The 12,985-nt window shown below is 33.4% G+C and overlaps 1 protein-coding gene across 5 annotated transcripts in view; it reads left to right on the forward strand.

The window, feature by feature from the left end:
- HSF2 (heat shock transcription factor 2) overlaps positions 1–11,784 on the forward strand; it is a 35,244-nt gene extending 23,460 nt beyond the window's left edge. For 3 of the 5 annotated variants that reach the window (XM_078370004.1, XM_002746918.5, XM_078370005.1), the window contains 6 exons: positions 1,115–1,263; positions 1,685–1,924; positions 2,526–2,631; positions 6,787–6,840; positions 10,255–10,339; positions 10,738–11,784. In XM_078370004.1, coding sequence (XP_078226130.1) covers positions 1,115–1,263; positions 1,685–1,924; positions 2,526–2,631; positions 6,787–6,840; positions 10,255–10,339; positions 10,738–11,033 — 930 coding nt within the window. In that variant the 3' untranslated portion in view covers positions 11,034–11,784. The remainder of the gene's footprint in view (positions 1–1,114; positions 1,264–1,684; positions 1,925–2,525; positions 2,632–6,786; positions 6,841–10,254; positions 10,340–10,737) is intronic. The other 2 variants (XM_078370006.1, XM_002746919.5) reach the window with 1 other exon arrangement.
- The last annotated feature ends 1,201 nt before the right edge of the window (positions 11,785–12,985 follow it).

Consider the following 12,985-nt stretch of genomic DNA (forward strand, 5'->3'; position numbering starts at 1 on the left):
TATAATAATTGAATATTTTGATGATGTAATAATGATAATTTAATGTGGTTTTACATTCTTCTATTGGTTATTTTCAACTTTATTTTATGAATGTGCACCATCTAGACTGCTTTTTACTTCAGCAATTTAAAAATATTTTTACCTTCATTTTTGTCACAGGCTTTCTGAATAATTTGTCAAATTTCTATCCACTGGCAAATTAGTCCAGTTCAAAGTCCAGATCTTTTTTATTATCTTACTATTATTACTTTCAAACTTCAGAAATCAAAATAGTCCTTCAGATGTATTATTAAAGTAACAAGATTTGTGTTCTTGGACTATCAAACTTAACCTCACATCTGATTTCCCACCAGTTAGTAAATAATTGAGTATACTTACTCTGTTTTTAGGATTGAAGGCTCATGTACGTGGATGAGGATTTTTAAATTTTTAACTAGGTTTATATATTTTAAAGTACTTCACATCTTTTGCCTCTGTTTATCTAATAGTGAAATTTATATATTTCTTTTGCATTTTAATAATGACTTTAGTTTGCTTTAGAGGATTGAACTAATTTTAATTATACAACTATGGCCTAAATATATCTGTAGCTTAAGTTTAAGAAATCATTGCTAAAAAGCCAAGCTAACATGTAACTGAGATAGTTGAAGTGCGTTTTTTTCTCTTAATGAAGCTATTTAGTGAATAAGAATAAAACACCTTTCAAAACAGAGTAGCTTGAGCTGAAACAATATCCCTATCAGCACAGTGACTCTCTGGTTGTGCTTGAACTATCTAGTGTAAAGTCGTAAGACTTTTTTACTTTTTAGGCATAAAAAATACTTTAAAATTTGAAAATCTTTCCATAGAAACATTTTTAGGGATGTTGTCTTTAGGGTCCCTTACAGTAAAAGAAGTAGTTAAGTGTAGAATGCAGTTAATATACCTCATACCTCTGTGAATTGGTGCTACTAGTACCAATTAGTTTGTAAGTTCCATGAGAGCAGAGAACATACCTGTTTTTCTCACCCCGAGATTCAGTAAATAGTAGTTGCCTGGTTATTTTGTAAATGATATCTTGTTTGGTAGTCAATGATTTTGATTTTTAGATATATTTTTCTCTCTGAATTTTTAGGTTCCACACAGTAGGACTGAAGGTTTAAAGCCAAGGGAGAGGATTTCAGATGACATCATTATTTATGATGTTACTGATGATAATGCAGATGAAGAAAATATCCCAGTTATTCCAGAAACTAATGAGGATGTTATATCTGATCCCTCCAAGTAAGGAGTTTGTGAGATAAAATGTATGAAAATATTTATTACTTTTCTTATTACAGAGCTAAATTCAAGATGACTTTGTTCTTTGAAAAAACTAATAATCTTTTTCACATTTGGATTATTAAACTGAATAATTAAGCTAAATTATTCAACCAGATAAAGCCTCACCTCCTCTTCCTTTCGAAGGAAGTATATTAAAAATTAATTGATTTTTAATTTTTAGTTTGGAGTTAAGCACTTTTCATTGAATCTTTGTGGTATTCTATACTATGAAATACCAATATTATGATTAAGCTGCTCACTCAAGAAATTTTAGCCTTTCAGTGTGTGGTGTGGGGAGAGAGTTTCCATTTAGAATGAATGGATGGTATGAACTTTCTAAAGCTGAAAATGTAATAGGTTCTTTCTTTTATTGCTGATCTAGCTGTAGCCAGTACCCTGATATTGTCATTGTTGAAGATGACAATGAAGATGAGTATGCACCTGTCATTCAGAGTGGAGAGCAGAGTGAACCAGCTAGAGAATCCCTAAGTTCAGGCAGCGATGGAAGCAGCCCTCTCATGTCTAGTGCTGTCCAGTTAAATGGCTCATCCAGTCTGACCTCAGAAGATCCAGTGACCATGATGGATTCCATTTTGAATGATAACATTAATCTTTTGGGAAAGTGAGTGTTCATCTAGATGTTGTCTAAAACTATTTGCTTTCTTTGTTCACTTCACATGTTCTGTTTTTCTTTGAGTGATTTTCCTTACGTATGATGAACCCACATAATCTACCTTTCTCTGTTTTGGTCAGGATTGAGCTCTGTAATCATCCCAAGAGTAGTCTTGGTATTTTCCTGGTAGTTTCTCAGATTCCTTTAATGATATACTTGCTTTGAGTGTACATACAGTGTTTGTGATTATATATATTTGTGTATCTGAACTGCAGAATAATGTAATTTATAGTAAGGGACTTATAACAAAGAAAACTTAGTAATAGTAATGCGATAAAACATTTTATAATGTAGAGGAAAAAGGCAAATCAGACTGTTACTGCAGAATGTTTTTCTGTAAATACTGAAGTTTTCTATAAAGGCTATGAATTTTCAGTTAACCAAATTTTCAGGAATTCCTACTCTTTGAATAAGATCTCTTAAGATTAAGAACTGGTAAGGTTGCAGCTGCTGCTAGAAATATCTTGTGTAGCCAGGTTGTAATGGTGATTTTTAAACATAAAAACAAGGACATCTGATACGTGTTTAAAAAAATTTTTTTTTTCCTTAGGGTTGAGCTGTTGGATTATCTTGACAGTATTGATTGCAGTTTAGAGGACTTCCAAGCCATGCTATCAGGAAGACAATTTAGCATAGACCCAGATCTCCTGGTTGATGTAGGTACTTTGGGTAATCTTTGCTGTACTGGTAGTTTGTGTATTTGTGTATATTATTTAAAAATCAATACGTCATTTTGTTTTGTATTCTACAGGTTGTTTTGCATTTTCTTTTTTAAAATTAATGATTTCGTTTTCAGAAAGAATGAGAAAATAGGTTTGGGACGTTGAAGGAGAGTGATCACCACCTGCTTCGGAGTAGCAATTGAGCTAATCTCCCTGTAAGAATATATCAGATCTTTTCAGCAGTACTGTTAAATTCAGGTCTTGTCTGGACTTGTTGCTGTTCTGTGTTTTGCTCTAGAATAAATTGTCAGTAAATAGAAATTTGTGGAAATTAGTAACAGAGGTACCTAGCCAGGAAATTAGCATGGAGAGACCTTTTAATACTCTGGGAATTAACATTTTTTTTGCTCAAATATATTTTAATGTATTTGCATTATTTTTTTACATTTTTATATTTTGAGTCACAAGGTTCCCCTCTGCTAATCCCCACCACCATCCCTATGAACTTGTCTTCAATATTGACTGGACTGAGAATTCTTATCTATCGTTTCTGCCACTAACTGCCTTTCTTATTCTATTCCCTCTTGTCCCTGCTATTTCTCCCTTCTTTATCTGAAGCTTCCTACATAGCCTGGTCCCGCTCAGATGTGTCTTGTCCTGTCTCCTATTTTCATTATCTGTTGTGAACAGTTTTCTCTCTTTATCCTGGAAAATTTTGTTGCTTTTTTTTCTGTTTCTTGCTTTACATTGCAGCTTTTCTTACCCTTTTAAAAGCCTCTCAAAGAGGCTAAAAGGAATTAGTTCTTTTTGCTCTTCAATCTTAATTTAAGTTCATTAATTTACTGCATTACTCCTCTACTTCTCAACAGTTTTTGTCAGTGTCCCAAGGACTTACTGTTGCTGAATCATCGGTACCTCACAGAGTGGATTTTACTTTCTTTGACGATTTCTTTCCCATTTAGACCTATGTTTCTATCTTATGAATATTTGTTACTATGAATTTTGAATCCATGTTGATGACCTACTTCAACTTGATAGTGTTTTTTGATCCTATCAGCCCTTGTCTCCTCTCTAGTTCCAGAGACCCTTCAAAATATTTTTTCTTTAGATCACTAAGAATGAATTAAAATTTCATAATTCTGGCCATGTTCAAATCCTTACAGTCTTTAGCTAGGTCATTTTAATTCAATTTTAAAACATTTACCACATTTATTTGCCCCGAAGTCCTTATCCAGTCAACCCCCTACTCATAGAGGATAATTAACTATACTCTGGTTGTCTCATAAACTCTGACTCTGTTTCTAATCTTGTATTCTTTCTTCTTAAAAGAAGTAATTCTTTAAACCAATTTATACCCCTTTCCTTTGCCTCTGTATTTGTCTTCTCTATTCTTGATCTTTCCCATCTGGCTTCAGTAGGTAGAGATCTGTCCCATCTTAAAAGCAAGCATTTTGACATCTTGCTTTGCTCATTTACCATTCTGCTTTTCTAACTCCTTTACCACAAAACTTCAGAAATGAGCAGCTATATTTACTTCTTTTTTACTCTATTTCGTCTGAAGCGTTGTATTATGTTGCTTGTTAACTCTAATCCTGTGCTACCTGTGTTGTCTTGGTTTTTCCCATTGCAAATAGGCTGTGTGTAATTTTTCTTTTCTTTTTGCTAAATTAGTCCATTGAGCTAGTGGAAAGTTTATTTTGAATTGGACAAATTTGGGTTCTGTTATTGGCTCATGTTACTTACTAGCTATGTTACTAACCTTGGTAACTAAGCAAGTTACTCTCTCTTGCTTAGTTTCTCCATCTGTTAAATGTTGCCAGTGTCTAACATGAAGGGCTTTTGGCAAGAATTAGAAATAATTAATACTATTATTATTAACATCATTGAGCATTTACTTCTCTCCCTGTCTCCCTAATCTTCTTTGTTTTATCTAAGAGCTTTTCTTTTTTTCTCTTGTCTTCTACTTAAGGGCATCCCGTAATGCACCTAATCTTTTAGCCCTTTTATTTTTTTTAATCTCTCTTCTTTTTCCATTCTTCCTCTGAAGAGATTGTGGCTTGTAAGATTGCTTTCAAATATATATCTCTAGCTCTTAACATTTTTCTAAAGTAAACTTGACTTGAATTCTAATTCCACGACTTTGGGATCATCAGTTAACACTTACCTCAAATTATTTGATTTAATAGCAAACTCCTTTATTCTCTGTATTAGCTACCTTTTACATCTTTCTTGTTTTCTGTAGTCATATTAGACTTCTATTTACTTACGAGGATATTTATCATAGAATCATCTTGGAGACTCTTTCTCATCATTTGCTAAGTTCTATTTTCTAAAATAGCATTCACAAGCCATCCCTACATTCTGTTTTCACTGTTGCTTATCTCAATCAAGACTTTATTTTATCCTTGAATTATGCTGTATTGTCATAAATAAAAAGTCCACCTATGCTGCCTTGTTCTCTGAGACAACAAAGATGGTAAGAATGTTATTGAGTGTGCTGAAATTTACAGCTTCTCTCTGAAGAGTTCAGTACTGGTAACCCAGAGTGGAGTCACAGCAGGAGAGGCCTGGCCTTAGAATTCAGCCAGCTGGGTCAGCTTATATATGATCTACCTTTTCTACAATTTGTCTCCTGGGAATACATGTAGGATATATCCAAGTTAGTGCATAGGGGTTGTTGGGCAAAGAGAAGAATTAGAAGAGCTTACAGTGCTGGTCCTCCTCAGGTGCCAGTTTCTGTAGGGACGAAATTTGGGTTAGGCCTCTTAGGCAATGACAAGCTAAAGTGGCAGAGATTATTATGAGTAACTATTTACTTTCAAGGATCTGAACTTTCTTCCTTTTCTGAGGTTAGCGATTGGTAAGAAAGAAGAAAAAAAAAGGCAAAGCCAGGGATTTTTGTAGGACTACTATGAATGTGGATCTTTAAAGAGAGGAATCAGTGTCTAAAGAGAATGGAGGAAGAATCTCCCTGTGACTTTTTTTTTGCATCTCATTTATCCTGTGAACCATTGGTTATGTTCATTCTCATAAAATGCTAACTTAGTGACTGTATTTCATCACTCAGGCCATTCTCAAGGCTGTTATTGCTGATAGGCTGCGGCCACTACTTTTTGAACCTATGCATATGACTTACTTACTCAACTCAGAGCTTCTGTGTTATTTCTATTTCTGGAACGTATCCTACCTTCTTTGTTGATGCTGCCAGTGTTATACTCATGTGTTCTTCCCTCCGTCTTCTTTTTTCCAAGTTCTAACTTAATATTATCCAGTTACTGATATATATCACATAGTTTTATCAGCCCTTTTTGTTTCATTATGTATGTTTCTGTGTGCGCTTTCCTCCCTTCTCATTCTCTTAACTTCTTAGTGCTTTTGAGCGCCACCATCTTCTGTTAAAATACTGAATTGTATCTGAACATATGTTGCTATTTGATGTTGGTCTTACCTTGTCCTTAGATTGTAAGCTCCTACAGAGCAGGAATGGTGTCTTTATGATGTCAGTTATTTCTTAAAGATACTCGTAAATTTCTATGGAATGAAGACTTTAAAGCTTATGACTTATAAGTTATGTCTATGAACTGACTAGACTGAGGAGTACAGCAAGCAGTGGTCGTAGCACTTACAACTTTCCTTTCGAGGTGTGGTGGAAAGAACGAACAAGTAGATCTGCCATTCATCAGAGGGCTTCACTTGAGGCATAATTTAGGAGCCATTGTCATAGAGCAGATTCTGTAAATTTTTTACCTAACCAGGTATTCAGTGAAGGCTCAGTGTCAGGGCACAAGTCTCAACCCTGGGCACAACTTAAGTCTAAAGACATTTAGAGAAAAAAAAATAAAGAACATGAAATGGAATGATAAATAATGAAGAAGGGAGGTGGTGAAAACCATCATTTGTCTCAAGTGATTTACCCCAATGTTTTTTAGAGAAATTCTTACAATATGAAATTTCATCTAATGCATGGACTAGCTTGTTCTGCTTTTATTTTTCTTTCTGCTTTTCTCTTTCAAACTTGTTTAACTGTATAGAAGCTTCCTAGTTCAGGGAATACATCTCTTCACCCAACATGGCTGTATAAAAATTTTGAACACACAATTATTTTTAATTATTTTTTAAACTTATCATCTTTCTTGTTTGGTCTTTCAGCTTTTCACTAGTTCTGTGCAGATGAATTCCACAGATTACATCAATAATACAAAAGTAAGTTTTAATCCATGTTGCTCAGGACCCATAGCTATAATAATATTTTTTTAAAAGTCCTAATAAGTAGAGAGCAATATTACTCCCAGCTACAAAAAGCATTTTATATTCTTACCCAGTATGTGTGATTGAGATAATAAAATTCTAGTTGGAAAATTAGCTTTTGGTTATGTGGTGAACCATTACCCACTTCTGGCACTTGTAGGATCTACTACAAGTATGAAATTAACTTCTTTTGGTGCTGGGAGATCACCTGACTAAACTTGGTATATTGAAATAAATAACTAAAATATGATTTCTTCATGTTTTATCGGCAGTATTTTACATTCTTATTCTTTTATAAATTATCATATTTTTAATTAAAAATGTATGGTACCCATATTTTTTGTGAGTTCTATCATAAGCATACAGTAAAAACTCAGGAATTCTTAGTAATTGGAGAAAAGGCAAGTTGAAACATTGACATATGGATTTTTGACTTTTTTTTAAAGTAATACAGTTTTTTTAATGTATAGGAACTGCACTTGAGCTTAACAAGTGTTGACAAAAGATTCTGTGAAACTGGTTTTTAATGAATAGTAAGGACAATTTGAAGTTTGTAGAGCAGATGTTTATATATCATTATTATTTTGTATAACTTATTGTCATGAATAAGTATATACTCCCTTTATCTTTTACTTATACCAAATTGTTTAGTAAGCCTTGTTAAAGGTAAATCAGGCCCACATTCCAGATTAGCAAAGCCAGAATTGTATTTTGATTCTTTTTCTTGATAGTCCAAAAATGAGCACATCTCAAATAAATATGAGTTATTAGGGTGAGGGGGTGGAATTTATATGACTATAGTCATGTGTAAGCCCAATCAGACTTTCTGTATTTTCAGAGTTACATTGTGGATAACTTACAGCTTAAAGAATTTATAAATTTGTGAACTAGGAAGTTGATTATACATTCAGTATTCAGATAATTTATATCAGAGGTTGGCATGCTTTCTCCATATAGGGGCAGCTAGTAAATACTTTTGATTTTTCAGGGCATATGTTCTCTGTCATAACTATGTAGGTCTGCAGTTGTGGTGTGAAAGCAGATGCAGACAATACATAAAAGAAAGTGGCTGTATTGCAAAAACATTTTATTTACAGATAGGCAGTATGCTGAATTTGGCATGTGGACCATAGTTTGCCTGGATTTGTAAGATTTTATAACATGCTCTGTGTTTCAGTAAATATATTATTGAATGTTATTAACTCATGGACTGTAAGTTTAATGGACCCATATCATTTGTTCATTTAGTGAATGTAGTTTATTGTTTATTTGTTGCTAGACATTGAGTCATTCTTTATTTGTGGGTCATCATTTTATTCCAGAAACCAAGTACTTGATTATAGTTTTCAAAAACTATAGGCAGTTAAGCAACAAATTGCATTTTGCTCTACAGTACTGTGGAAAAATTAAATTTGAGAGCAACTTTTCGTTATAGTTCTGAATCCAGATTTTAATGTTTTCAAATAATTGGCACATCAGCTGTTCTTCTTTGCTCATGACAGGTATTATGTAACATGGATTACGCTACTTTCCTAATAAATCAGGATGCCTTATACTCCTCAGTACAGCTACTACTAATGAATAAGAATTTGCATAGGAAATGAAATCCCATTCAGTATGATATTGGCTATGGATTTGTCATAAATAGCTCTTACTATTTTGAGATATGTTCCATCGTTACCCTAGTTTATTGAGTGTCTTTAGCATGATGGGGTGTTGTTGAGTTTCATTGAAGGCCTTTTCTTCATCTATTGAGAAAATCATGATTTTTGTCATTGGTTCTGTTTATGTGATGGATTACATTTACTGATTTATGTATGTTGGACTAGCCTTGTATCCCAGGAATGAAGCCAATCGATTAGATGGTGGTGGATAAGCTTTTTGATGTGCTGCTGGATTCGGTTTGCCAGTATTTTATTGAGGCTTTTCTCATCGATGTTCATCAGGGATATTGGCCTGAAATTTTATTTGTTGTGTTTATGTCAGGTTTTGGTATCAGGATGTAGTTTCAGAAGGAATGGTACCACTCTTCTTTAGACCTCTGGTAGAATTCGGCTATGAATCAGTCTGGTCCTGGGCTTTTTTTGGTTGGTAGGCTATTAATTACTGCCTCAATTTCAGAGCTTGTTATGGCTTTATTCAAAGATTCAACTTCTTTCTGGTTAAGTCTTGGGAAGGTATATTTATCCAGGAATTTATCTATTTCTTCTAGAATTTCTAGTTTATTTGCGTAGAGGTATTTATAGTATTCTCTGATGGTAGTTTGTATTTCTGTGGGATCAGTGGTGACATCCCCTTTATCATTTTTAATTGTATCTATCTGAAATGCATTTGTCATCAGGATCTCATGTTTTAGAAGAACGGTGACATCTTTGGAAAATACCTATTTTAGGAAGCATAAAAATAAAGATGGTATAATTTTATTAATGTTTATATATTTATTGTGAATGCTAAGTGATGAAATATTTTTATGTACACTTTTGGAAAGGTTTTGTGGTTTTTATTATATCTTGGAGCCATTATCTTCTCTAACTCCTAAAACTTAACTTCATTTTATGATAAATATCAGGGAATTACTGGAATTAGTTTACAGTTGCTTACACCATGTATATTTAGCCAGCATGTAGATATCTGGGACTTGCACATGTCTGGGACTTACAGGAAAAATTAACCTGCACCTCAGATTTTGAACATCATTGAAAAGAGCACTGAAGAAATTAACAACAATAAAGATAATTTCCCTACCAAAATCAGATGTGAGGAGAGAAGAAAGTGATTCAAAGAAGCAATTTACTTGACAGAAAGAAACTGAAAGAGCTACAAAAAGGACAAGAAGAAACACCACCTCAACTTTAACTTTGAGGCTTTTAAATATAGTGATAAATAGTTTTAAGGATGCCACTGTGTCATCCTGAACTACTCTAAATATGTTCACTTATGCTAAATATTCTGTTTATGAGTGAAATGTATAATACAGTTTTTAAATCAAAACTACTTAAAATGAATTTAATAGCTTAATAATCTCTCAGTTGACATTTGAAACCAGTCATCTTTGATTTGTTGCAGTCTTTTACTCTTGACAAATTCTATCTGCTCTGCTATTGAAATCCCCCCTCATTTCATACTTAATATGGAACATCCTAATTCAGTTTCTTCGTTTTATCCCCTCAGTGACAGCAGTAGTTCCTTAACCAGTCTTATCTCTACTCAAATCTCTCTCTGTAGCGCATTTTTCCTGATGTTCCCCCATCCTATGTCTTTCAGATAATATACCAATATTTACATATTGTATCAATTTTTTATTTTTTGATTTTTTTCAGAAACAAAATATGAAACAAGTACTTTTATGTATTTTTTTTTTCCTTTTAGTCTGAGAATAAAGGTCTAGAAACTACCAAGAATAACGTAGTTCAGCCAGTTTCAGAAGAGGGAAGAAAATCTAAATCCAAACCAGGTAGGTATAGATATTATTATTTAATCTCTAGGTTTTTTTAAATCCTATGTAGAAACAAGTCAAGGGTAGTCTTAACAATTGAATATGCTGGCTTTAGTTCTGTGAATAGCGTGTCAAGGTTCTAGTATATAGAGAAAGTTGAATTGATGAGGTAACAATTCTTAAAGTGTTTTTTTTTTTCCTGTTTAGGAAACTGATAGAACGAACCCTCATTTCTTAATTGTTGAATAAAGACTATTGATTTATACATTTTAAAATTTATTGACATGGTGCATCATGTCATTTCTTGTTTGGCTATATGAGAGTAGTGACTGCCTGTGTGTACATCTCTGTTTTCATTCATCAGTTTGAATTCAGTATAAGCTGGTGATAAACGAGTGTTTTTCTGATTTTTGTAGATAAGCAGCTTATCCAGTATACTGCCTTTCCACTTCTTGCATTCCTCGATGGGAACCCTGCTTCTTCTGTTGAACAGGCGAGTACAACAGCATCATCAGAAGTTATGTCCTCTGTAGATAAACCCATAGAAGTTGATGAGCTTCTGGATAGCAGCCTAGACCCAGAACCAACCCAAAGTAAGCTTGTTCGCCTGGAGCCATTGACTGAAGCTGAAGCTAGTGAAGCTACACTGTTTTATTTATGTGAACTTGCTCCTGCACCTCTGGATAGTGATATGCCACTTTTAGATAGCTAAATCCCCAAGAAGTGGACTTTACATGTATATATTCATCAAAATGATGAACTATTTATTTTAAAGTATCATTTGGTACTTTTTTTGTAAATTGCTTTGTTTTGTTTAATCAGATACTGTGGAATAAAAGCACCTTTTGCTTTTCTCACTAACCACACACTGTTGCAAAGCTTTCAGATGTTACTCAGCTGCATCGGTAACAGATTTAATGCACATTATTGGCATATCTTTAAGTTGGATTCAAATGGCCATTTTTCTCCAATTGTGGTAAATTGGATTTCTTTCTTTTTTTTTTATTTTTTTTTTTACAAATATGACCATTAACCTCAGTTAAATTTTTGTTTTCTTGTTTGATGCTGTCTGTTTGCATTGAGTGTAAGTCATTTGAACTAATGGTATAACTCTTAAAGCTTTCTCTGCTCCAGTTATTTTTATTAAATATTTTCCACTTCGCTTATTTTTAAAAACTGGGAACATAAAGTGCCTGTATCTTGTAAAACTTCATTTGTTTCTTTTGATTCAGAGAAATTCATTTATGTTCAAAGAAGTTTATTTATATTCAATGGTAAAGACAAAGTGTACATGAATGCTCACTGTCTGATAGGGTTCCAGCACCATATATGTAGAAAGATGTGGGGGATGGGATGGAGTCAGTGCCATCCACTTAGTTGGACTAGTTTTAAGTAAAGGTTTTCTGGTTTGTGTTTTTTTGAACCATACTGTTTAGTAAAATAAATACAATGAATGTTGAGAACTAGTGTCTGTTATGTGTCTTCTTTAGAGGTGACACTCACATGAAACAATTTTTTCTTCTCATAGGAAGCAGTGGCTTTAAACTTTCTGTGGTTCATTATTCTCAATGAATCATACCAAGATCTTTGTGCCTCATCTCGAAAATAGATTATATATTGCAACAAAAGTGAAATCTCTAAATTTAAGTATTTTAAAGGTCTTTGTTTAAAAATTACACTGACTTGCTTTCTATGTTTTTAATAAAGAAGTGAGAGAAGTATGCCTCTCATTGTCCCAAACAGGGTTAGAATATTATCACTGGAGTCACCACAGGCCTATAATTGTTGTCCTGAGAGAAGATAAGAGAAATAGTCAAATCATCTCTTTCCTTTGAAACCGTTGCTCAGGAGAATTGTAGAGTCAGTGCAAGCCGAGGGTACTTTATCATGTGAAGAATTCCACCTGTGGTCAAAGGGCTAAAAGCAGTACAGTTAACATTGTATTGGGCTAATTAATGAAGAATTTCAAGGCAGGCTTTCCTATTGGCCATATTCTCTCTGTGTCTTAGAATTTCTTTTATTGTGATGTAAAGATTCAAAGTAAAGCCTAGCACAGAAGAATAGGAAACCTCCCTTAGAAGAGTTTTAGTTAGATCCTAAAATACTTGGTTCTGACAGTGGGATCTTGGTGAATTAATTTAACACCCTAGATAGAACAGTGCTCTACATGAGCTGAAGAGGTTACGTTTCTAAAGGTGAGAAGAAGAGGTTAGAAGTTTAGAGTTTAGAAACTGAGAGGAGAAAAAGACCCTAAAAGACTTTTCCCTTTTCCTTTCTCATTATGGAATATAATCAAGTTTTTACTTCTTGGGGACATTTTGAAGCTCTAGAAGCACTTTAAAAATAATTTTGAAAAACTTGATTACCACCCTGGTACTTTTAAAGTTGACATTTAAGGTTTTTCCATCTTTAAATACTCAAAAGGAATTTAGGATATAGTTAATATTGCTGTTTTAAAACACAATTGTTATATATTTCTTTAAAATTTACCTAAAGGAACTTGAATGCCATAGTGCTTTGACTATATCATCCACTCTACTTCCTCAAAAGAATTTTATCCTGCTTTTTTATGTGTGAAAGTTAGACACTGATGAACTTTTGTCACACATCTAAATTTGAGATTGTTGTTTCCTGTAACTATAAGATTCTAGGCATTTAAAAACT

This window comes from Callithrix jacchus, chromosome 4 (assembly GCF_049354715.1).
Source record: "Callithrix jacchus isolate 240 chromosome 4, calJac240_pri, whole genome shotgun sequence".
Classification (NCBI taxonomy): domain Eukaryota; kingdom Metazoa; phylum Chordata; class Mammalia; order Primates; family Cebidae; genus Callithrix; species Callithrix jacchus.